Raw genomic sequence first — 27,253 nt, forward strand, 5'->3', positions numbered from 1 at the left:
ATTAACCGCCTAAAAGTAAAACGCAATTTTAGGACACAACCAGGAACTAGATAAAACTTTCCCAAGGTGCTGTTCTAAAGAACAATTTAAGATGTTAGAAAACCTCTCATAAAAACACTGCCAAAAAATTGATTTGATAAGAAGCTGTGAGTACAAACATAAAAATGGAGGGAATGACAGGGTGTGGGGCATTCCACTGCTGCTGCATCTGACCCTGGGAAGTCACAGATTTGTGCATCTATTGGGAGAAAAATACTTCCTATGGGTAAAATTCATGTGGCTCTGAAAATAGCAGGTCTGATGCCTATGTTGTTTAGAGGCAGTGCAAATTCTCTTCTGGAAGCTCACAGATAAGAACAGTTTCCTCAGAGAAACCAAGATAAATCTTTGCTTCTCTTGCACATCTCAGATTCTGCCCTAAATGACTGAGGGAAGAAGGCTGATTAGAAGAAGAAGAAAAAGCTTCAATTAGCATACAAATATCTTGGTAATCAAGCAATAATAGCAAAGGAAATGCAGAAAAAGTACATGACAGTTTAATGGGGCATTCTTAAAATATTATATTTTGTAAAGTTTATCGAAGTGTGTATATGACAGTTTAATGAGGTTTTGCTAACGTATGATATTTTCAAGGTTTGCTTGAGTATGGCAGGGATTCTTTATATTAATGAATTGTGACCAGGGTTTTGCTTTTTCGTTCAAAGGAAGTCACAGTTTCTGCACATACTCACTAAATCGCACACTACAACTCATTATTTTCCTTACAATTTCTTTTCTTTATTTCTAATTTAAATACATGCGGTGTTGTTTATCCCTTTCCTTTATATTTGCAAATGAAATGACACAAAGAGGAAGGGCTATCCTTTGTAATATGAGCTTAACCATAGAGGCTAAACTGTCTAAAATAAGTTTTTTCTGTTATGAATAGCTCAGTACATGCTATTATGCATCAAGTACCTTATGAAATTACTCTGTAGACACCAATTACTTACACAGTACATAATGCATTTTTCTGCTAGGTAAAATTAAGTCTCAGCAATGAAATCACCATGCCTAACAATTTGCACAAGAAAAAGGGAAAGAGGATACGTAAATTAGTGGAACAAACGAAAACCTTATCCCTATATGCTCTGATTTCAGTCAAACCTTAAATCTTAGCAGAAGTGAGTTTGGTGGTCTCAGAACTGAAATCACCATGCCCAACAATTTGTGCAAGAGAAAAATAAAAAAGCATACATAAATTGGTGGAACAAACGAAAGCCCTTTCCTGCTACACTCTAATTTCAACCAGCTCTTAAAACCTTGTGGAAATGAGTTTGGTGATTTCAGCTGAATTTCACAGTTAGCATCAGAAAACTAGTTTCAATTATTAGCTACAATTTCATTTGATTAAAAGCCCCTAATCTGGAGAGGCCCAGGACTGTGCTAGCTTGTAAATTAAGTTAACATTTTCCTTCACCTCAAGACAGGAGGATTGCTCAGAGCTAGGATTCAATGCACAACGTGTTTTGTAAAGATAAACAAGTGCATTACATTACTGTAATGCTTTAACCTTCATGAGCCACAAAGTATTCCTCTCAAAATATTTAAACGGTGTTCTCTGATTGCTGTTAAGGATCCACCATACTTAGGAAAGTCTGGAAAGCAGGAACAACTCAGTTTTTATCAGAGGCCTCTGTCAATGTACCAGAACCTGGACCTACAGCACCCTATTATGCTGTCCCCTTCTCCCTCCACCACACACCCACAGAAGCAGGAGGAATGTGACAGAAGCTAAAGCACTAACATCTTGACATAGATCTAGTGACTCTTCTTTCCCACCCTCACATTCATTTGAGCTAGAGGATATGTTTAAATGCCATTGAAAAGAGACAGAAATGTTTCACAGAAGTCTGAAATACATGACTCCTCCATCAACATCCATCTACCCCAAATTTAGAAAAAACCTCAAGTGATATAGTAGAAAGTTTGCTTTTGTATAAAAGTTAGTGTTTGAAACTGAATTTCTTGTACCTATAGTTTATAGCAAAATTCCAGCTCAAAAAGCCCATCTTTTGTTCTTTCAGTTAGCCACAAAAATGCCTGTTATATGGAAGACAGCAGTGAACAGACAAAAGGTGCACCTTTGGTCATTATGCCCTAGAATAACTTAAGAAATGTCACTCAGGATTGGTGCTGGGTGCTCTGCACTGCAATGGGGGAGTTAAATCTCTTTTTATTCTTCTTAATGTAATAAAAATACAAAGAAGAGTGAAAGAAACCGTGAGACATCAACTGAGAATAAAAACATCTGGCAAGATCCAGGACCCACTTGCACTGGCAGCCTCTCGTTTATGAATGCTCCCAGTGTCCATGGGTAACTTCGGACCTTGCCACTGTCTGGTGCAACTATTTGACAGAACAGTCACAGCCCAGCACTTCACTACCAAAAAATGGAGAGAAGGAAAACAACTACAGTAAATACAATGTTTTTTCAAGTTATTACCCTAGCAACTTGCAAGTCTTGGTGAAATCATACATCCATAAGATTATATCACTTGTAGATCAAAGCCAAAGAATTTGAAGGGCATTAAACTGCATAAACTTGGCCTACAGATAAAGTTAAACTGCAGCTACTTTTACAGTGGAGGCATTTACAATAAAGTTTTCTATTCATTTCAATACTCTGTATTACACTATCATTCTGACTTTTTTATGTATGTGAGTGTGTGTGCATGTGTTATTCATCTGGACAAGATCTCTTTTTACCAGGAAAAACAGAAAGTATGGGATTTATTGCTATAATGAAGTTCTTTCAAATCTCTGTTTTCTCTCTCTAAAGGACAGGAGGATAGGCATTCATCTCATCAGGCAGCTTATTAGGATTAGAACTGAGTAAGACACCACAGAATGTCAAGCCTATCAGTTACTAAACATGCATCATACAAACTTTGTCTTTGCGAGAACCTCTGCTCTGCATTTGTCATCCACCTGAATAATTAACAAGTACATGCTGCCTGCCAGCAGCTTAGGGAATTAATTTTCCCAGATTAAATGCAGATCACGTCTGCAAAAATCTCAGACCACACACATACCGCACTACTACCTTTCAAACATTAAAAGGCAAGGAAACAAGTTTTATTACGGTCGCAACTGAACCTGACCTAAACTTATTTATTATATGTCTGACTCCATAATTGTTATGAATTGGTCAGAGGGGTTTAACACCCAACTAATGCACCAAACTGAGGTGGAACTCTCTTCAGTTAACATGAGGAGAAGCTATTTAAATAAATCTTCCTTTAAACACTCTTCTTCTAAACAGTTGCTTCACTGTTAAATACTACTGTATTCCCAAAATCACAGGGAAAAGCTAATGTCTGTAAACACTGAGGGTTTTTTGAACTTGAAGTCTTTACCCTAGGCTCCTTAAAAATTGACATACGGATGATAACCACATCATGCAATAGCATGTATATTAATGCCAAGGACTGAGAAACAAATGCAGTACCTCATTACCTTATTTTTTCTACATCCTAAGATAACACTTGCCACCATCTCAGAGACCTATTAAAGGCTGGGTTACATTTGCAATGAAAGATAGAACCAATTATCAGAAAAAAGATGATGGAAAACATCCTTTTTCACTATGCTTCATGAAAATCATAACTGCACTGTAATTTTAAATGATTTGTCTTGTAACATTTTTAAGAAGGAATCTGAACAGACAAAGGATTGAGATTTACAGCTTCCAGGATAGTCTTTCTGAACTGCCATCCCTCAATGTACTGAGAGCTAAGCAGCAATACTACTATTTGCCATGAACCTCTACTAGTTCAGTACTTTAGGAGGACAACAATCCCAAAGAAGTTAGAAATGTCCACAAGGAAATCTGCAATCATTGTCCCAAAACTCAAAGGCCAGGAAACAAACCAAACACACACGAGCTTAATGCTGTCGGTTTCTTTTGATGTGAATAACAGAAGAGCCTATGTGAAAGGGAAGACTCCATAAAGGAGAGCACTGCAGCAAAAGCATCCCATATCAGATAAGTTTTCTCCAGTTTTAAGAGGTTTTATGATGTATTATAATAAACTGTTTCTATTTACTACATAAAATGTTGTTATATTTTGGATCTACAGCTCCAAAATCTTTCCATTTTCATAGTTACTATCAACAAATAAAGCGATTACCATTCTTGTGACCTACATTAAAAACAACCAACTTAATGTGAACAAATTACCAGTTAATCATCAGAGTAAACAAAAAACTATTAAAAAACTGCATTGAAGTCCAGTACTTATTACATTGCTAAACATTAATGCAATCATCTACACAAAAATCATTATCTCTTTTATTCTTTGCTCATTAATAATCACACCCTCAGAAATAAATATTTTGCATAAAATTAACATACTGTATTCATTTATATGTCTTTCCATTTTTGAGAAAAGTAACAATTTTTAGGTCTGCAATGTTACAAGCATATACTTCATCCAGGGGAATGAATGAATGAATGAAGAGACAGGGCAGTTGTTTTTGGTTTTTTGTTGGTTTTTTTTTTTTTGTTGTTTTGTTGTGTAGTTGTTTTTTAATTCATGTTCTCCATGTTTAATATTTTGCTCCCGTTATTGAAATTTAAATTAAAAAGCCTTGGTATTGTCCACAGTAGAGACCTAGTTCTAACCACAGTATGCCTATCACTAGCAAACTAAAATTGAGGCCCTGCCCTTGGCCCTGGGGCTTAATCTCTGGGTAATGCTGGAAATGTTGTTCCATGCATGGATTAGCAAATTAAAAGAAGTTACAAACCTCTACTGTGACTTGCCTAACTCCTGCAGTCCCTCATCATCCATAGTTACAGCACTAGGTTTAGGCATTTTGAAAAGACATGGCAGGAAAAAGCAAACTGATAGGAAGATTTCTGTTAACCACAAACTGGAACTACCTATGGCAAAACCCGAAGCCACAGCAGTAAACATGCGCAAATATTTTATTTAGAATTAGTAGACAACATTAAGAACTACCAGTGAGTTCCTTTTGTCAGATGTAACTGCTTTTATATCATAAAAACACCTAACAAAAACCCCTGTGACTATCTAGCAAGCTAGATCTGGTTAAATATACCATTACTGAGAAATCTGGCAAATAAAGATTACTATATAACAAATGAATCTTTTTTTCCCCCCCCATTACTAATGAAAAGCTAATATGCAGTTCAAGCCTCCTGAAATTTTGTTTACAACAATGTTTTAACAGAACATTCAAATTGGTTAGCATCTTACATGGCACAATACACAAGTTTTATGGATGCTTTTATTAAAATTTTGATACTTATTGATCTCAAAATAAATGCATGTATAATAAAATGCTATTATTATTTGCCTATTATAGGTAATGTTCTTTTAAAAAAGTAACATATACTCCATTTAACACTTTTTATTTTGTTGACTATTCTCAAGGGAAAAAAATAATGTTACGCATCAGATTTTTTTTTTTTTTTTTTTTTTTTTTTTTTTTGTTAGGGAGGATGTATATAGAATATGCTGTTATATAGACTTTGGGGATACTGAATGTAAACCCTTTATGTTTGCATATTTAGAAACACAAAATTTAACACATCTGGCAGAAAGTTGCCCAGAATCTTAATTTTAGTTACTTCACTGTTCAACTTATCTGAGAAGGGGTTATTATATTTTAAGGAGAAAAATATTTGCTTGAAAGTTATGACAAATATGCACATGGTTCTGTCTGTTCTAAAGTAATTTCACCTGAGCATCAGCATGCACTATACCCAGCTGAAGTCTGAGGTACAAGAACGAAGCTGAAGCACCGGCATCATCTTGCCATAATTATGAGAAAATAAAAATTGCAAGAAGTGGATTTCAGTATGACTGGTGAAATAACCCAGTCATTCTGTTCCCACAGCTTTTCCAAGAGGAAATACCATCTTGAACTGGCAATGTACACCCACCTGATGTGAGCGTGACTGGAGGTATCATCCATAACCTGATAGGAACTTTTTTTTTTTTTTGGGGGGGGGAGGGTGCAGTATTATTTTTTTTTTTTTTTTTTTTTTGGGGGGGGGGCGTGGGGGCAGGCCAGTAGTCAGTCATGGGAACCAGTAGTCCCACAGGCTGGTTCTACAGAAGACTGTAAGGACAAAGGGCTGTCCTTCAATTTCCTGACCAAAACAGCAGAATGCCTGGTGAGGCTGCATTTACCCAGCAAGGTGAGCTTCATTATTTAATCAGAACCATGTTTTAGACAGACACACAAACCACTATGCATAAAAGCTGTAAGAAGAGAACAATTCTCTGGATTGGAAAAGAGTATATGCTTTGCCATTCCAAATAATTAGATTTTGAGCATTGATTTCATACAGTGATTACCATTACGAATCTTTTACTTCCTCTGACAATAATATAACACATACTACTTTCCTCCTCTAGTACCAGGATCACTTAATCAACTGAAGACTGGTGGCAAAATTACAGGCAGAGACTCAACCGGCTAGCTTGAGAGTCAACTAGGAAAATTCAACCAGGATTATAGCCTCTCCAGACTTTGTGTTAACTAGTGCAAAAAGTCCTCTGGGGTTTTGTTTTAGTTTGTTTGCTTTTTCCCAGTCCTTCCACTTATTTATAAGGACCATGCAGCATTTATCTTAAGAACCTTGTAAGCAATGATAGCGGGTGCCAAACATGGTGTGTATTTACAAGCCAGACCTGGCCTAACAAGTGCTAATGGTTCCTCTGTTCTATTACACAGTTATACTTCTTGCCTGTCCTACACAAAGCACTTGAGGTGCAGAGGGCAATTCAGTAGCAAAATCCAGCCAGACCACTGATTTTTCTGCAAAGAGTCCCAGCAAGGGTCCCACTGTGCAAGGACTGTGATGCTGATTATGCAATATTGACATCTTTCTACTAGGAAGTTGACTGGGACCACCAACTCATTTCACACAGGCCATCCAGGAGCCATCAGATTATAATGGGTTTTAGTTTCCACCCACCTGGGCTACATTCAAACTAGTGACCTAAGGTGAAGGTCTCCACATCCCATTACCAAATCCTCAAGCCATTTAGTATCCTCGTGTAGTAAGCTTTTCCCTGCAGCATAAAGTTGAGAGACAGTAAAAATCTGTCTATATCTGAAATCTGTTCTCAATTGCATGGTCAGTCAAAGCCTTTCCATGCATGTACATAGATATGAATTTTCACATATGCATTTGGCCGAATATTTTTTTCGGTCAACACAAAAAGGCTGTGCAAGGAGAAAAAGATAAAAACTAAAATACAATATTTTGCCATAAAAACTGAAATTGGTTATATAAAGAAAAGTTAGTTATTGGTATTATTATATATTAAGTCTCTGCATGGTACTAATAAAAAGAATAAACCATCAGCTCAAATTTGAAAAAATGTTAATAGTAATTCAAACAAAATTAGCAGTATTATCAAGACATTAAAGTATATCTATTTTTAATAAATTAAAGACCAAGCTACACGTAAAGTATATGTTTAGCATTATTCACACACAGTGTATTTTCTGTTCGCTAATGCTAGTCTTTTTAATACACAGTTTAAAACATTAGGAACCGTAAATTATCTTGTGTGTTAAATATGCCAAGTACTACAGAAGTGTTAATTAATGTATTATTAAAGCAGTTTTTAGGAGAAGTGAGAAGATATTTTAAGCAGTATGGGTTTCAATTAGAGTAAATGCATATACATTTGTAATGAGTTTAACAATTTATTTTAAATGATCTTGCACTAAATAATATAAAAGGGGTTTTTTGGGGGAATGGGGGATTTTAATGTGGGGGTTTTTTTTATTTTATTTTAAACAAACATACCAAATACTATGCTAGGTTAAAAATACTTTCTCTGTAACATTCAGCCTTGAATTAATCAGATAAAGATGAAAGTGAAGAATTTTGCCAACAGTGTTTCTTACTAAACTCACTCAGTTATGCCTTTCAGCCTGGTATATTTTATATGAAGGATATCTTGTTAAAACAACTGTTGAAGGCAAGTCATGTCATATCAACCACACACCATACCCTATGGGAGCTCAAATATTCCAAAATCTATGTTAATATAATCCTGCCACACAATTCAACTAAGGAAATACAGCAGGATTTAGTGACATGCAAGACTTCCTATAAGTACCACATTATCTATATGTCTTCCAGAAATGAGGTAAAGCCATAGCGAGGATTATACTGAATCAATTTAGGAAGGTAAATATTGTTAACAAGCACCATAAAATAGCCTAGTAGATGATTCTAATCTCTATTTATCAACTAACAAGTAGGCTGCACTTCTCAATGCAGCTTCCAACAATATATCTGTAGGACAGCAATATTCTCTGGCTCAAGAGACCAATGCAACTTCTCAACAAGGGGTTTGCAGCTTTCTAATACAAGATTTACTATGCATTATGCCGTGTATTTCCACCATCCTTTTTCAAAGTGGTTTTAAAAAAAAAAGTATGCAGCTTCTTGCCTATCTAAATCTTTTGTGTTTTGCCCTGGTCATAAAGACTAAGTACATACAGACATAAGCACATAAAGACTAAGCAGGACATCTAGAATCTCTTTCTAGAATACTTCCTGGAAAGACAGAGTATTGCTTGTTGTAGGATTTTGAACCTCAGAAACACCACACTTCTACAGTCATTTAGGTTTTGCTGAAAAAGAAAATGAAACAGGGGACCAGAGGTGGTCTGACAGAGCTACTGGAGTTAACTGGTTCCTTGCTACTACTCTGTGTGACACCCAGAACAGACCGAAAACTTCCACATTACAGGGTCCAGAAAGGTGGAGACAGAAATGGTCACAGAGATGCTTAAGAATTTTAGTATGCTAGGCAATTATGAGTCCTTGCCAAGAAAGTCTTATTTTGTTTATTATTTGGGCTAGACCCCAAACCACTTTTTTTTTTTTAATTAAGAAAAAAGCTAAACAACAAAAACTTGGCAGAGTCAATTCTCCTGTTTAACCAGGCCACTCAGCAGGCTGACATTCAGCTTTTAGACTGTATTTTTCAAAATATTTTCTCTTTACTGACAGAAGCTGCTATAAAAGATTTGTCTCAGCATCCAGCTGGTGATTGACAGCAGGGCCAGAGAGACTGCAGTAGGCTTAAGCAAGGGAAAAGAGCATTAGCTGTGCCACAGTGGTGAAGTAATATGAGGTTTACAAGCAATAATAAGGAGAGATAAAACCGCGTCCAGGACACACTTCTGAGACAAAAAAATAAAAGAACACTAATGATTCAATAATAGGCATGACATTAAAATGAAAGTCTAGAAACACAAAACAGATAAAACCAGGAAAAAAGCTTAAGATTCCATCCTGCTTTCCTAAAAATGTTTCAATGGAAAAGAAACAAATCCACCTTCTAGATCTGAAAATTCTCTACATCTTTCAGGGTACTGAAATATCAAGGATTCTAATTTTGAAGTCACAAAAAGCTGTTTTCCCTGTCTTTGTGTCTCTGAGATGCCAATATTTAAACAAATGAAACAATCTAGTTTTAAAGTTCATTATTTGATTCTAGCTCCTAACCAGACAATGAAGTTTAAGCCAAACCCTGATATATTTAACAAAAAAAATCACCACAAGCACTCAGCAGTAAACATCAGTGAGCTTAGTTTTTAAATCTGACTAATAACAAGGTAGTCTTGGGTCAGGTTTGAACATTTTTGCCGTTAAAAGGCCTAAATTTTTGCTGTTTAGAGAAGGAAGAAAACTGCACTACACAATGAGGAAACCTTTCTTCATCCAAAAGAACTCCAGAACAAATGCACAGCAAAAATCCCAAAAACTCCGAGCAGGCATAAAACAGCATTTCACCTGTGCTTGTGGAAGGGGCACTGAAGCGTTTCAACAAAGCCTTCCTCTGCTGTGCCCTGACTGACTCTGCAACTGATCATTCAATTAGCTACTTGCACAGAGCGGTTAAATCTCTCCATATGCCTTTTCTAGATGGATATGGAACTCAAAGTTCTTGTTTGAAATGTCTGAAACATCCAACAACAACTGCAGCCAGTACGTGTTCGGTGTATCTGACCAGTCTGCAAAATCTAAACAGTAAGCTGGCACACGCCAGGCCTGCCCTCCGATGCTTAGCACCGTAGCAGCTGTGGAAGACTCCTTTTCACTCACCTAGCTGTTGTGCTTGGGTTTCACTACATATACAAGCTTTTTAACCTCCTCTAGTCTGAGAAAACTGTATCACTGCCTTTCACAATTTTCTGGGCACAATGACTAGGCATGGACTTTCCCAGTTCCCCACCACCACTACCACCGCCCCATGACAGCCTACTTTATTCCTGCAAAGACAATGCTGGCCTTGTTCTCCAGCTGTCCGGAGTAGGAGCAAAGAGCTCTAACCCCTGTGGTTTTGAGCTCACCCCTTCCCGTACATGTAAATGTTGAAGCAAAAGACACAGATTTTTTTTCCACGGGCTCTAAAAACAAGTACCTTTTACTTTCGCTAGCACACAAAGCTTTAGAAAATATGGCTCTCCGGTTTCCTCATCACCCATGAGAACTGTTTGGCTTTGTACCCTCCGAGGACCACCAGGCTCTCCCCTTCACATATGCCTCTCTCCCCTCACCCCCACAGCAGTCAGCCTCCCTGTGCTGTTCTCTCCAGCCACATTCCCTCTGCCTCAGCTGACTTCCAGCTAACCAGGGACCCTGCTCCTGCACCTTGCCCAAGTTTCATTTGTCTCAGTAGGCATGTTATCCATTCATCCCTCCCGAGTCCAGGTCCAGTGAGTGAGTGTCTCTGGCTCTACAGTTTCAAAGACTCAGAGATAACATGTGCTCTTTTTTCTACTGCTCTGAGCACTCTTCCTACAGGCATGCTCTGAATCAAATGGGAATGATTTAACTTTCCTGTTGCACGTTTGCCTGTCCCTGAACATGTATACATGCACACCAGTGTGATAACTAAACTTATACCTGTCTGCAGATGTAATTGGCTATGTAGGGCAAGCTACAGACCCATATGATGATACACACACACATACTATACAATCCACATATCCAGAGGATAATTATCCTAACTAACTAGGTATTTACACTGAATTTATAAATTACAGTGAACTTCCTTCCATCACACATATTCTGTGATCCGTATGGTACAGATATTTTGTATAGACTAATTTTACACTATGACATACAGTTAAGAAAAGAGTGCAGTAGGTGTAAACTGCTACTGTTCCAATTAGACAGGATCTTATGCACCCAAGAGTAAGTGACTACGCAAGGCACAAGGCAAACGAGAGACCAGTCTTACGGCAACTGACATAGTTAAAAGTAATAGCAGCTCCCATCTAATAAAGACCCATGCATCTGAAGGAAGGTGGATCTTACTGAACTGATATTAAATCCAATCTTCCTCTGACAATCAGGAAAAACAATTTCTGGAAAAAGCCACCCAATTACTCTGTTAGGAGCTGAAAACCAGAAATGTGACCAGTGCTTTGGAAGAAAATAGACTTTTTGTCAAACCGCTTTTCACTTTGAAGAAATACTAGCAAGCCAGAAAGCAGTTTGTTGGGTTTTAAGGACATAGAAGACTAAATTACACACACACACAAAAAAATATTATTCAGGTATCTAGACTGTTTTCTTAATAGTTCTTGAAAGAAGTGAGGGCATGGGCAAGACAGTTAGAAAAAGGGTCAGAGAAAAACTCATGTACCACGCACTTATGAAAATTGATATTGCATAGTAGAACACGTTTTTAGAATATTCTCTTGTACATATACAAATCAAGGGGGTTTTCATCCGACTAAAATGAGGATTAAAAAAATCAGCATGATTTTCATATTCTAAATCTGCTTTCAAATACATCATTGAAAAGCCACATGCCAAAAAAAATCTGTAAGCCATAGCATGATAGTTCATTCTACCACAACCTTTTTCTTCACCAGTATGGTAAATTACAGCTCTGATCTAAATTTTCATATGTTTATGGAGTGGATTGTTTACTACCCTATAATAAACATTGTAACACCAGTATTTATGTTTTAATAGTATTTTTTGAGTCCCTTGCATCTGAGACCATAATCAAATTACACAGTACAGTTCCTCAATTACCTGCCTGCTTCATTATATTTACCTGTTTTTCCCTGGCAGACGCTGTTTGCAGTGCCATCTGGAACGCACACTGTGGTCTCCCAAACACAAGCCTCAAGCCAGGGGAAACATCGTTGGAAGTGATGGGCACATTAAAACCAGTATCAGGCTCCGATCTACCTATGCAAGCACTCCAAACAGCTCTACAGAGTGCTGGTGTGCCTGCCATAATGAAACATGTACCCATCATTGTAGGGCTGGAGGTTAAGGAGCAGTGAGCACAAGCAGTGACAGAGGAAGCTACGGGGATAGCATTGAATAAATGGGAATATGGGTTAGTGACAGGGAGAATTTCAGTATCAAAACATAATGGCGGGGGGGAACAACGACACGATATATAACTGCCTGTTAATAGTTACTACAGCATTTGGCCTCAAATACAATAATTTTCTGTTCTTGATGTCATCTTGCTACCTTTATGCAATATGCAACACCCATATCAACTCAAACTGTTTTTCATTCTAATGCAGATATAAAATTTTGCTTAAACACAACAATAAAGGGCTGATATTTCCATACATTGGATTTGGTCACCCAAGCTGAATTTAGTTATCTGTCAATCAAAAATATCTACAAATAAGGGTCTAAAGCAAGTCAGCCTGTAAAGCCACAAATATGGTATTGCAGGTACAACAGGAAGGGTACGATGACCATCACTAAGCACACATTTTGAGATTTACAAACTAGTCTTAGAAAAGTACATGGGAGAAGCTAAAACAATAGACAAATGTTAATCTAGAAGAAGCTATATATCAAAATATTTTTTAGTTTCACTAAATCACCTCCTCAAATATATATCTATAAACAGATAAGCCTTACACCATGCCTTTAGAGTAAGCTCACTTAGAGCACACAGAACAGCAACTCCTAGAGCAGAGGCGGCCTTGTAAAGCTCTACTTTCCCTTTGCAGAGCCTGACACCAAATAGCATTTTCTGCTACATTCCAGCTCATTGCAAACATCCTAACAGCGCATGGATAAAGAGTGTTCATAGGCAGCCAGGAGTGAGACCACATGTATCAGAACTGTAGTGTTGTCCAATAGCAAGTAACAGAAAACAAGGAAACCACTTGCAACCAAGAGCATGTTGCTGCCATGGCACCAAGTCCTAGTACTCAGATGCTTGCAAAAGCTGTATGGCCAGGGCTAACTATCCTTTAAAAAGTAGACGGGTGAGGAGACTCTACAAGCCTGGAAGCTCACAGAAGGACTCCACACCTCCTTAAACTGTTGCTGAGGAAAAGGGCACTTATCCTAATAAAAACCAGTGCATTGGAGGGTCAGCCAATTCCCACATAAAAATGATCAGAACACCTGTAAAACATGACATTTATTCACCTTTCTTATGAATTCTTAAAAGATTTGAAGAGCAGAGACTCCCTCAAATTAAGGCAGAAGTTCTATTCCTGGTTTTCAACCTAAAATAGATGATATCTGGTGTAAACTAGGGGGAATAATTAATAGTTCATTAACTTGGACTATTTTTACTCTTGTGAAGCATGCATTGCTGCAGTAGTGCATCAAAGTATCTAAGCAACAGAATGTAAAAATCTGAAGAGTAGAAAAGTCAGAAAAGTTAATGTAATTTTTGACATTCTGGAACACATTTCATTCCATTTAGTAACAATGTCAATAACTAGATTTCAGTTTAACCTCCATAAGACAGACTAGGCCTGGAGCAGTTGATTTGCTCTTCTTTTGAGATCTCACAGAAGATCTGTTTATAACATGCAAGTACACTTAGGGGGAAGGCAAGGTAAAAATAAGCCAACATCCACAATGGAAAAACCTTATCTAATGAAGTTGCCTTAACATGTTTAGTAAACTTAACAGATTTTTGCCTGTTACACAGTACCATGCTCCCATAAGATATGAAACTACCAGCTGTGAACTTCACAGCCATTCAGTAGTACTCTTTTATGGATGATTATCTGATTCCATGCCTTTTCTAGCAATTTCAATGCCACAGTTACCATTGATGCTGATGCATGGTCTGGATACATGCCTGATGCTCCCCAGGGTGATAAGAATCAGAACAGCCTCTCACTGTCACACTGGGTCCAGCATGTAACACAACCATCACCAGTAATCAAGCAGCAATGTAGCAATTCTAAAAGCATGCTGCTACCCCAGGAATCAAGGCGGCCCCTGCTATGATAACCATAAAATGCCCTCTTAGGCATAAGATCTAGGTGTTGCCCAAAGCATGCAGCAAGGCATTGTGCCTGACTAGGTTGTGATCACCAAGCCTTTCACTTCAGTTTTGGCTGAGAGATTCTTGAGGGTGGTGAAAAAGCTCAGAATACTTTTGGAAAGTTTTTGTTTACATCATTTGATTCCAAGGCAAAGGAGCTCAACCATGTGGGATTTAGCACTGTCACAATTAATCAGGCAAATCACACCATCAGCAGGATTCTACAAAGACAAAATGTGAAATAGGCAAAATATGTGAAGCAACTCAGAAGATTAGGTTTCTCACCCTTAATTCAAATCTACAACAAAAGTATCTCAAATGACAAAAAGCTTAATTATATTATGAAAAACGGGATTGATTTTTAAATGTACTACAGCTCTTGAGTCTCTTTATCCCAATGATTATTCGCTACAGAGTCACGAAACAACTAACGTCCCTTCAAATTCTACGATAGGAGTCTTATTTTGTTGAGCTCTGAAATCAAGAAAAATGAATGACTAAAATCAGGTGAGGTCTGCATTAGGAGCATTTTGCCAATAAAGCAATCTTGGTACACCAATGTGGCAAAGCACTAAGCATGTAATCAGCTATATCAGCAAAGGTCTGCTTTGGACTCATAAAGAAAATCATCACTTATTAGCAGAACAAGAAATATCAGTACAAGAATGGTTTTGCAAATAAACTAGTACCTGCTATAGAGGTTTCTGCTGATGCATCTTTGTCCAAGTGGGATACTACACAACTTAAATATCTCCAGTTGACCAAAACATACCAACATATACTATAGACTTGGCTTGTAGCCTGCTCTTAATTTTAGCTCAGTATTTCACTCAAAACATTTTGATCATTTTCTATCCCTACTGAGTTAGAAAAACCATTCAATTCAACTTGCCAAGTTAGCAAAATGTGAATGTCCTTTTCAGTATACCATCCAGCTCAAAATGTCGAGTACAGCAGCGTTCCTGAGGCAAAGAAAATACTGCTAGACAAAGCAACAGTAAATACTATACCAAAGCACATTTTTGACCAATACATTGATGAGTACTGGTCAGTGATTATACAGGTGACAAACTTCCTAGTGGACAGCCTAGCACAGGGAGCATCTGCAACTCTGGGGTGCTTCCAGACAGCCCTGGGATTAACAGCCTGCCAAACTCATTGCACCCTGCAGTGTGACGGGTTACACAAACTGTTTTACAGCTTGAAAATCTTTGTGCTGCCTTCTTTTGCCTAGACTATCTATACATGCATGGCTGAGAACCACCAGTGGAGAGTACTCTCAGAAATAGCAGATTTTCCACTGGGGAAAGGGGGAATGCAGAGCAGAGCCTCTGCCCTGGCCATGTGGAGCAGCATGTAAAGTAGCTTACATGAAAGGATATGCAGAAGAAGGGGATAGTGCTAGTGTTCCCTCTCCTAATGCTGTGATGACTGCCAGTCTTAGAGGCAGCAAAGGTAATAATAATAACAAGTAGCAAAGTCCACTGCAGTCACAAGGCTTACAGAGTTAATGCTTTAAGCATATAAATGAGTCACTGGAATTTAGCAAGGGGCTGGAAAACTATACAGGACACTTCTAGGCAAGGAGACAACTGATCAATGCATAGAAATTCAGCAGCCCAAGAACTCCACAAAGAGGTGTACGGGCCCTGGCTGCGAGTCAGCTGTGGAGAAAGCACACTGCAGTGTCACAGCCAGCTACGGACAGCTACATGAAATTAATTCATTCAGCTGCTGCTCCGTTCCCCACAGTCCATTTAGCTGACTTTTGTGCAGAGGTAGGGGAATTTCACCTTTTACATAGATGCAGCTGGAAAGACTTTGCACACAAATTATTCCCAGTACATAACACATTCTAAATAGTACAGCCTGATTAAATGTTACATGATACAGCATCTTAAACTACTCTGCATCACAGTCTGCAATCTCAAAGATGGCACAGACCCAACGTCACCTGTGAAACTACAAGACAAAGTTCAACGCAACTCTAACAGGCAAAGGTATCTACTTTCAAGAGTCTCCTGCTGCTCAACTAGCAGAAAACTTTGAAGTGTGACATCCTGTGTCTTTCCTTCTTTTTGACCAGTTTTTTTGTTTGATGTTTATGAGTAATTTACTCCCTATTTACCAGAATTTAAGGGGAAAATAATAATAATAAAAAATATATACATACATATATATATATTTGGTACATATGGCATTGTGGCTTTGTTAGGGTTTTTTTGAACATAGGATTGCCTTATACATAAAAATGACATAAATCAAAAATTGTCACCTTTCTATTGCACTCAGGCAGAAAAGTATGTTTTACACTTCCATTTTCTTCTTCCCTAAAATTACCATCTTCCTTATTTTTAAGAGTGTGTGTATCTAAGTGTATATATGTATATGAACATGGGGCTTTAAGTCCATAACACCTGACAAAAATGTTGTACAAAAAAAAAATAAAATATATAATGCCAGTCTTGTTTTCTGTATACCAGTTTGAGGTGATAAAGACTTTGCTAAATCTTTGCAGGTTTTAACTGGAGCAGTATTTGTCTTAAAGAGAAAGCAAATCAGTATAAATAAATTTACTACAGATATCCTTGTCATAAAGGAATTTTAACAGAAAGTCAACAGTTTTGTCATAGGTAAGTCAGAAGTTTAGTGATATTGCTGCATCTGGATGTGAAACACTAGTTTTATTACTTTTGTATGATGAATGTGGAAGAATTAACAGATTCCTAAACAACTTAAGGTACAGTGCTGCACAGGTCTGCTAAGTAGCCAACTTAAGGGGGGGAATAAACTTCAGAGCACAATTCTGAGGTTTGCTAAAAAATCCTTTGAGAGTGGGGGCCGGAACAAGAGACAAAATATTATCTGAAAGCTTCAGTTCCTGTAAATTCCATACTTATTTTTCAATAAAACATTACACTTGATGAATTCATTATTTATTTTTCTAGTAATTGGAAAAGCAGATTTAGTTCTAAATAAAAGCGTAATTTGGAAAAGAAATTAAAAAACAATCCTTTGCAGAAGAAAAATAGTATGAAAGATTTTAGAGTTTCCAATAGCCACTTCTTTGCCTTTCTTTTTGGTTAAACACATACACTAGATTTACTAACTGCAAATAATCTAGAGAAAGAGCTTTTTTCTGATTTTTTTTTTTTTTAAAAAAAAGGGAATTCACTAGTAGCCATCACTATGGACACACAAATTTTCAAGGGAGAATTGTAGAATTGTTTTCTGTATTTCAACAGCATCACTATGCAAAACAAGCCTCACATTACCTTACAGAAAGGCTGCAGCCGTCTCGTACTGCTGCAAGTAAAGAGAGTATGCTCATGACTCACTGCCCCTGTTCGGTTGCAACTCATCAGTGCCGGCAGCCCTAATCTGCTCCCAGCCATTATGACCAGCAGGTCTGAAATATGGATTAGATCTACCCCAAGTACTCCGTGCAGAGAAAGAACTCCTTGAGCCCTTTATTCCCTACGGAGTACCTGTGCAGGAGAATAAATCAGTGATATGAAAGAAAACATAAAATCCTTCCCAGTAAAATTTGCAGATGACACAAAAGATAATAAAATGGTAAATACCAGGGAGTTGTCAGTTCCACAGATTGCATGGCAGTCTGGGCTCACCTGAATAAGATGTGTTTTAATACAGCTAAGCACAAAGCTGTCTATCTCATAACTAAGAGCACAGATTCCAAACAAAGACAATATAATAACTTAGGAAGAGGCATATGGATGGTGGTGGATAACCAAATTAATATTAACCTACAATGCAATACCCTGGGTAGACCAGCAAAAAAGGTCCTTTGATGTACAAGAAAGTAAACATGGAGTAGCAGTAGGAAAGGATTATATAAATCACTACCAGTGTTGAGACAGAGAATCTTTCTGTTTCAAAGGGCATGTTCTAGTTTATAACTGTGATCTCTGACCACTACCACAGAAACAAGTAATGGACTATACTAGTATTCAAACTAGGAAGACTTCATCAAACAGCTACAAGAGTGTTCAAATTCTGGAACATTTGCCTTGTTAAGAATGAGAAACCTATGTCAAAGAGGAGGATGAATGATCACTGGGTTACCGTCTACAAGTATCTAAATGGAGAGGGAGAACTAAGAAGTATCATCAATATTAAGGACGACTCTTCAGCTCCTTAATACTGATTTTGGTACGTTTGTGCTACTTAAGAATTAGAAAACTTCAGCCTAAAAATCAGGTAACAAAACTAAAATTAAGTACAGATAACCTAAAGAACAGCAGGATTTTCCTTCACCTGAAGTACTTAAAATCAGCATTTGCCTTCTAAAAACACCGAAGTTGCAAGACTGTGTTACTATCTTACACTGTTTTTTTAAATCAAAAGATGGCAAAAAGTTGAAACTCTACCTTTCAAAAGCATACATAAAATGCTCCAGTATACCTTTGTTACTGCAATTCATGTCCTTTTTGTGAGCTTCAGGACAGGTATACGGCTAGCTCCTTATGTTTTGGGGGATAATTATTTCCCCTTCCCCCAGGTTGTGGAATGATCATATAAAGTATTGGTAAGCCATATGAATTTGTCCTGCTCACTGGTTCCTCAACTAATATTTTGAATATACTTGGTATTAATGTTTTTGTATTTGTGCAAAGCAGAGAGTTACTGAAAGAGCATGGGAAAGATGGAACGTTGCTGAGTACAGAGAGTAGCTCTGTCACAGAGAATCTGAATCAATCTCTCCATTTCTGAAACCAGTAGCATGACTTGGGGACAAAAAACCCACAACCTCCAAAACCAACTAAACAACACAGAAAAAACCCTTTATATCTAAAATGAAAGTGAAGCACAAAAACAATTTCTATAGAATTGAAAAAACCCTGTCTTAACAGGGAACTTAGGAGACTGACCAATATCCCGGTCCATCCTGGACCTGATGAACTAGCCAGTTTAACATGGATCATGGGCAGAACAGCAAGAGGTAATTGCCTAATTGGTCAATTGACCAATACCAAATTCACTTCAGAGTTTAGCTCAGAATACATATCACAATTCGATATTGCAAAGCTTAAATGAATCTTCAAAATTTGGATTGGACTATAAACTGAATAGTATTTTGTAAACCTAAACACAACCCTTTATTATTCATTGAAAGAAAACATTCAGGTAACACATATGCATTGCACCTATTCTCTATTCAGGTTACATTCTATTAATCTCAAACTAAAATTTTAAAGCCAGTGCAACATCTAACTGTGTCATAATAGAAATAAAAGTATGACAAAATTTCTATTATTGAAAAAATATACTTTTTGAGTGCTGTTCTCTTAAATGCTCCAATCAGCCAAGGACTAGATGTTCAACTTAACGCTAGCCAATGATCATTAATCATCTCAAAGTGGCACAGCTAATCTCATTTCTTACTCAGAGAAAGTCCACTCTCATATCTTATACATAAGGAGGCATCGGCTCACTTTTGGATATGTTTTAAACTTGATTAAAGACTTTTTTTTTTTTCTTTCTGCAAGAAATCTAGAACAGCTCAGCACAGGGAACCCTCAGATATGCACAAAGCTACACAAAGGTGAGAGCAGACATAGGCAGCAGTAGCAGGGATACAGTTTTGCCAGGCAGCCTCACACCAAGGCTGTTAAGAATCAGGTGATTTATATTAAAAGGCCTGTTACATGAGTTCGCAGTGGCTTTTCTGCCATTTACTGATAAAGAATGAATTAGGTTATTAGTTTTCAGTATTTTTTAAGAGGTCAAATTTATGAAGAGGAGACACATAGAATCTTCTTCAAATACACCAGTTACATTCATATTGCAAGGAAAAAGTTAAGATGGGAAGTGAGGGAACACCACAACAAAGCAAGATCCACTGTGCAAGAAGATGGGGGCCTCTCCTTCCTGTTTTACTGGAGTAGGTCAAATTAAGTGGCAGCTTCTTCATTATGTTCTCTCTTAGGTTAACCCCTAAATATAGAATACTGAAGTCATTGTTGGGCAAAAAAGCTTCTGTACCCTACAGCACTAGCATGAATGATAGCCCTGCTGTCCTACATGTTACGTTTTTCCTGCAGCTAAAATAACTATTTCAGACTACTGTATCTTTTCTTTAGCTATATGATATCAGATGAGTCAGAACATACAAACAAGAAGTCTGAAAAGTCTTACATCTTTCTAAGTGAATTTATGTGCAACACCACAACTGAGAAACAAAAAGATGGGAAAAGATAATGACCTCTCAGCCATTACCAAAGACAAGCACACCCTGCTGCAGAGCGGCCAACCAGGGTTTCTAACCCGCCCTGACAAAGTGATAAATCTCCATTTGGAACCATTGGTGCCTCCTCTGCAGGTCTTTTACTGCTTTGCCCCATTAGGGTGGTTGGTGACGAGCACTGCAGACCACCTGAACAACCCTGAGAAATTCTTCATCTTCTCATGTTCTATATCTGATTGAATTCCCTCACCAGAAACCCATTAAAATGTTTATATCCTCATTTGTGTTGTCTACCAGGGCCTTGAAATTTCCTGGACATACAAAGCAATTCTGTTTTTGTTTTAGCCATTTGATAAATAAACAAATCCTTATATAAACCTTAGAGGCTGATTGAAATGGTTTAGCCCTGTGTCTCTCTTTCTCAGTTATACAAATATTTATGGGTTTGAGTCAACAAATAGTCTGAGGGGAGCTTATTTTGGTCTGTCGAGTCTGGATGTTTTGAGCATTTACAGGCTCAGGGTGATAACATGTATACAACCAAGCTACACCTTCCAGGACAAACTGCTCCACTTCTTAGACTGAAATCAATGACCCTTCTGTTCTGTACTCATTTCACTAACTTGCAGAAAAATAAAGGAAAAAGAGCTAGTAAGACTACAGCTGTATTTCTGGGATTTAAACGAGCAAAGCATTTTCCTTGCATACTTATTCCACACTCTTGATTTCAGAAAAAAATACCTTACTGTAGAATCTTCCCTATTCTCTATACTCCTAAAAGGAGATGACCTTTTTAAGGTTGCTTATTATGGACAGGAAGAAATGAGGAAGAGATGATGATTCTACCCCTCCTTTGGAGATACATACAACAGCCACCAAACTGAGAATTTCCCCTCGTGATCCGGGTAATACTCTGAAGGGCCACTTTATGAATGGAATAACTTCCAGGCTGAGAACAACAACAACAAAACCAACAAAAAAATCCCACACAAACCAAAAAAAACCCCAACATCAACTGAGAAATCCTCTGCTTGTACACAACAGACACTCCCTACAGGCAAGTAAAAAAAATCCTATTCTTGACATGCCATTGCTCCTTGTAATTTAGCAAAAAATAAAACCAGAGTATGGGCAGGGAGCTGTGCTCCTTTTTCAGCTCTCTCTGGAGATCATCTACCCAGGCTTTGTTCACTGTTTGACACTCCATAAAGGTGAACAAGAATGCAAACTGTAGGTGTCTGAGCAAGCAGAAGAAAGGTTTGTCAACCTGGGCAATAGGGAAAAGCCTTGCCAGTTTGGTTATAGTGAAGTAGCTAGAACTGAACAAGAAATATTTCTTTTTGTTGCCAATTTTCTTTGACATCACAAAAGAAGAGCCTGGACATTACTGGCTACAGCTGTGGGGACTGGAAGAGAAAAGGGGAAATATTCAGTTGATAGACAGCTGAATTCTAGGCCAGTAACTCACAGACTTCTGGTTTTACCTCCATAGCTCAAGACATGTCACCTACTTCAAAAAGCACAATGGTAAAATCTTTTAGGACTGCTTGATGTGTTAGTCTGTGTCACTAGTGAAATTATGAACAATTTCTAATTATTTCCAAGCTTACTTTAGGGCTTTTTAGAAAGCTTATTTCCATGTGCAGCCACCTAAAACAACATAGACCCATGACAACCAAGGTGGTGGACAATGGGGCAGGGGGAGCCAAAAATCTCCTCTTTTGCCAACAGCTTTTGAAACTACGTTCCACTCTGTTCTGGGCAGGATATCCAGTGGCAGCTGTGAAACCCAATTGTAAAAAGATCATAAATAGCCTAGAGGTATCCGTATTAAAAGAGTTACTATGATGCCTAATTTGTATATATTAGTATATATAGTATATGTATAATATATATGTATATATTAGTTCATTAGTTCAGCTCCTCGGGAACTTGGTTGCAAAAATTGACATATTTTTTTTCTTTTTATAGTACCATAATGTGTTTATTAATCTACACCTTTAAGAACTCTTACAAACTGATCTCTAGTATGTATTAGCATTAGGATTTGACTAAAAATGTGACTTCCCCAAATGTTTTCTGAAAAGTATTTTAGGAGTAGAAGGTCATGGTATGATCCTTTCAAATTTTTACAGAAAGGATCCAAATATTTCTATTTCAACTTCTAAGTAGCTTTACACCTTTATACCTTTAGTAGGTACACTGTTCAGCATAAATCCAGAGTAGGATCTCTGCATAATGCTTCTTACTTCTAAAACAAGTTGAAGAAAATACAGTCAAAGCTCCCAAATCCACGATTGTGTGTCCTGTTCTACTCTGTATGGCCAGTCCTTTAAAATTCCTTTAACTCTCAGAATAAGTAATCCACTGTTTTGTGTCCAGCCCAGAAGTTACCCTACAGGAAAAAGGAGAGTTCACACAGTCTAATCAGGGGAGAAGTCTGAGCCTGCATGAGAGATGCACGATGAACATCTAGTACCAAACATTTGTAAGTATTGTAGCACTAAAGTATAAGCTTTAAGTGTCATGAAAATATCTTGGTATTTTTTGGTCTTGATTAGTAAGAAGTTTCCAGCAACTTGTTATATAATTGAAAACAAATTGCTATGGGAAAAAGGACAAAACACATCCATTGGGAAGAAGACAGAAAGAATGCCTCAGAGAACTTAAATAGCGTGGAAAGAAGTACCAAGAGAAAAATTCACTAATCAAAAAGCACTCTACATCTTCTGAGAGACCTAGCTTTAGTTTTCCAAAATAATCCATGCTTTTTACAAGTGAGGTGAACTGGGCTGTAATACTTTAAAATTCACATTTCAGGAGTGACATAACAGATGTCAAAACCAACACTGTTTCACCACCAGTCTCATTTTTTTATTTTGCTTTTTTAAGCTATTTAGTCAATGCTTCTTCCCAACTGTATACCTACTTCTAAGTGAACATCTACTATTCAGTTTTGTAGACAGCACAGCTAGCTTTTTAACTATACAGACTATAAATTCTACCCCTTTTAAAAAAAATAAGATAATCAACTGTGTTTCAGCATTCAGAGTGAAGCCATCACTGTATTTAACATTCATGACAAACTGTGCCAAGTTCTCTTATTTCCACAAAGTTTGAAAATCTTGAAGTTGTTCTAAAAACTGATAAAAATAGCACACAACAAATCTGCTTCATATGTTTAAACAAGTGAACACATTTTTACACTTACTGAAGTTACAAGTAAACCACTGAAGTTAAGTTCTATGGTGACACTAAAAACCATACTAGATCTCACTTCAGTTACCCTGGACACTGCCACTATTTGGAGAGAAGGGAAACCCATCAAAAATTCAAGAAATGCAAGAAATATTTATAAGTCAATGTAAAATCATTAATAAATCATATCTCACACCAAAAGTCACCATTCACAAAAAAGCCAAGCAAGAGGTCAGATTTTCATTTTGGCTCACCAAGTTACATTGATGCTGTAATTACATTTATAAATCTAGATTCCTCTTTTCCTCTCACTTCTGTAAGCCAAAATGATACCCTTCATTTACACTGGAGTAACAGCTTTTATTGATGTGGTTGTACCTATCACTGAAAGAAAAGATTCAGAAAACAAGCAGCAGGTCATGGAATAAAAAGAGGGGATGAGAGAACATGACCAAAAATATTAGAATGAACATGACTGCTTTGCCAAAGAAACATTTTGTTACAATGCAGAGTATAATTGATTTTTAGAAATTAAGGGGTTTTTTTGGGAAATGGAAATTGTTACACACAAGATGATAGTGAGAACACTGGGATACAAAACAAGAATATAGTTGGAGCGTGGAAAGTAAACACTAAGTGAGAGAAAGTTTCAAAATTGAGCAAGACAACAGAAAATTCATAATGCATTTGCAATATATTAATACAAAATCATCTACAATATACCTGTCAAATATGTACTTTTCAATTCTATGTAGAAACAGATTATTAAATGCTTACTACAGTAAAATAGAAACTTCACCGATTGCAAAAGCAACAGAAGTGAAGCACGTTGCGTTTGCCTGCCCACAGCAATAGCACTTTTGTCAGAAGCACCGGTAACAATGTTGAGTTACACACAAAAGTGGGCTCCGTTAGGACAACGGACAAAGGCAAATGACTGCAAAGCAAGAGGACTCAACTTCAATTTAACTGTCCTGTAAGGTACATACTAATTAGCTGCAAAGCTATGAAATTCTAGCAAGCATGTTAAGTCTGCTACATGACAGTATAATTTGACTTCTTAAAGGATTATGCAAATTACAACTCATCATTCCATTACATGACTGAAAAAAAAGTGACAGCTAATTTATACATAACACACCTTTCAAATCCCTAAGATGTGAAGCACCTGTGCAATACATTTTGCCTAGATTTTCTAGTGTATACATTCTTGTTTATTGCACCGTACAGAAGCATACCTAGAAGATTTAGTAAAGTCTTATGGTTTTTATTTGCTTTTTAGCTTTTAGAGCACAATCCCAAAGAATTAAACAACATATTTCTGTCCCTGCTGTAGAGGTTTTGCACACAAGTAGAAGTGTACGGTTTCAACATGTGTAATTTCTGAATAGCGGGAGAGCACGAGCACTAAATGCACGAGCTAGAGGCAAGACTCACACAGATTTCAACATACTTCTGGTAGGTAGATTCACAGTAGATTCCGTCATATCGGTAGATTTTCCTACATTCTGATTGGTTGGGCAGAGGATGCTGGACAGTTATTCTGTAGAGGCATCAAAAACAGATAGACATGACTAGAGGTTCTCTACAGGTAACTGTAATGCAGGACAAATCAGTATGTTGAATTTTTTTCTTAATTTTATCTTTAAATTAAACATCTTTCTGATCTCTTTAAATCAACTGCGTCGTGCACATAACATTCAGTTTCCACTTTTCAAAATTTGCACTGAGAGTAAACTAAAGTTCAGTTCTTCACAAGAACGGTATTTCTTTTCCCCATCAAATCAAAGTGGAAGAGGTAAATAATTTTATGAACCACATTGATACTTCACACAGTTCGCTTATAAAATTGATTATTTATTGTTTACTGTTGCAATCCTTCCTCAGGCAGAACATCCATTCATATCAGCTGGGAGCTTGTCCAGACAAAGACCAAATAACCCTCCAATTTAAAATGTCAACAGCAATTCTCACATTTGCACAGAATGAGGATGTTGTGGCATTATGAGGACTGTGATTGAAGGTGCTCAGCACCATCTGAATAATGCCATATGTTCTCGGATTGACTGAAAGAAAATGTAAGTGATTGGCAGCAATCAAGAGGTGCGCAGCATCTTGTAAAATCAGGCCCTAAAAGATTTGTCAATCATTCTATTATTCATCCCTCCCCAACTCACTGTTAGCAGAAAATATAATTTGGCTTAAAAATTCAATGTTGTTTTTAAAATATACTTGGGAATTGCACACAAAACAGTACCCACTTTTTTTTTTCCTTCCTCTTCTCTGGAATAAAAACACATTTTAGATGCTTTTGTGTCTTCCACAAATTAATACCTTTTTCCCTTTTAACATAATGGTAGTTCACTAAAGTATAAATTATTTTAGAGATTTTACATGTTTTTCAAATGTAGAATTTTAGGCTGTGAATTTTAAAAATGTAAGTATTCTTGTCAATACAGAATTATTTTTAATTATTATTTTTACAGTATTACATCTATATAGCTCTAAACTAGTCTTATTTTTTAAAATCACTTATTTGTTTCAACTGTAATTTGAGACCGGAGGTTTGAACAAAAAAAATTAGTATCATTTCTGATCAACAAGCACTGCAAGAAAACAGAAAGCTGCCTACTGTGGAAACTGAGGGCCTTCCTCAATAAGGTTGCACCTACACAGTGTCAAGCACACACCATTTTATGTCTTAAGAGCCCTGTTCCCTTAGCCATTTACATTTGAAACCTGGTCTGAGCATGCCCCAGCACTGTTTTTGGCCCATGGGAAGCCACATGCAGGAGGGAGGAGACAGCTACATGATGAAGGCAGGACCAAGCATCTCCAGATCCTGAGATATTCCTGCATTCACCAGTTAAGCTATTGACAGAGAGACTTATTTATGGTGATACCCAGGGCCTTTAAGTTAGATGCCTAAGCACCATACACAGTGTAAGAGGAAAACTAAGTATCTTAAAACGGGATTTGCAACACGTGCTATCCACAGGGAACCATGCAAGCCAGGAAAAAAGAAATCCAGAAAAGGGGAATTTCTTCCATATTGTTTGTGCCAGAGACACACAAACACTTCACTTTGGGTCACCCAGAAATGCCTATATCAAAGTGAATCCAAGCCTCAAAATCTTCAGTGCACTGTCACATTGGCTGACCCATGCTTCAGCTTTAACTCCTCCTGGCTTTGGGGTTTTTTAAACTAGACCAGAAAAGATGCCTTTTTTTACAGAGCTTCAGCAAAGACATAGGAGAACTAGGTTCTCCATGCCTCTCAGCAAGAGGAAGTTCAAACATACTTCCCTCACAGCTCCAAAGATTACCAAAGATTCTTTGATAATAACTGTTCTGAAGCAAGGGACATGTTAACTTGTGCTAAAACAATGGTACTATTAAGAAAAAATAAATAATCAGGATTCAACAGATTAAAGAAGGGAAGCCTGTGAGAGCATGTTATATTAAGAGTCATTCAAAAATTCATAAGCAGTCCTTGCAAAAACTCTCCGAATCC

General features: G+C 37.3%; 1 protein-coding gene across 3 annotated transcripts in view; it reads right to left on the bottom strand.

Moving 5' to 3' along the window:
• The window catches only part of NPAS3 (neuronal PAS domain protein 3), a 622,181-nt gene that overhangs the window by 509,280 nt on the left and 85,648 nt on the right, over window positions 1-27,253 (bottom strand). Inside the window, exon 3 of one of the 3 annotated variants that reach the window (XM_080397022.1) lies at window positions 25,193-25,282. The exons of the other annotated variants lie outside the window; for them this stretch is intronic. Coding sequence (XP_080253148.1) covers window positions 25,193-25,282 — 90 coding nt within the window. The remainder of the gene's footprint in view (window positions 1-25,192; window positions 25,283-27,253) is intronic. 3 annotated transcript variants of the gene reach the window in all.

The sequence above is a fragment of the Falco punctatus genome (genome assembly GCF_963210335.1).
Source record: "Falco punctatus genome assembly, chromosome: 7".
NCBI lineage: Eukaryota > Metazoa > Chordata > Aves > Falconiformes > Falconidae > Falco > Falco punctatus.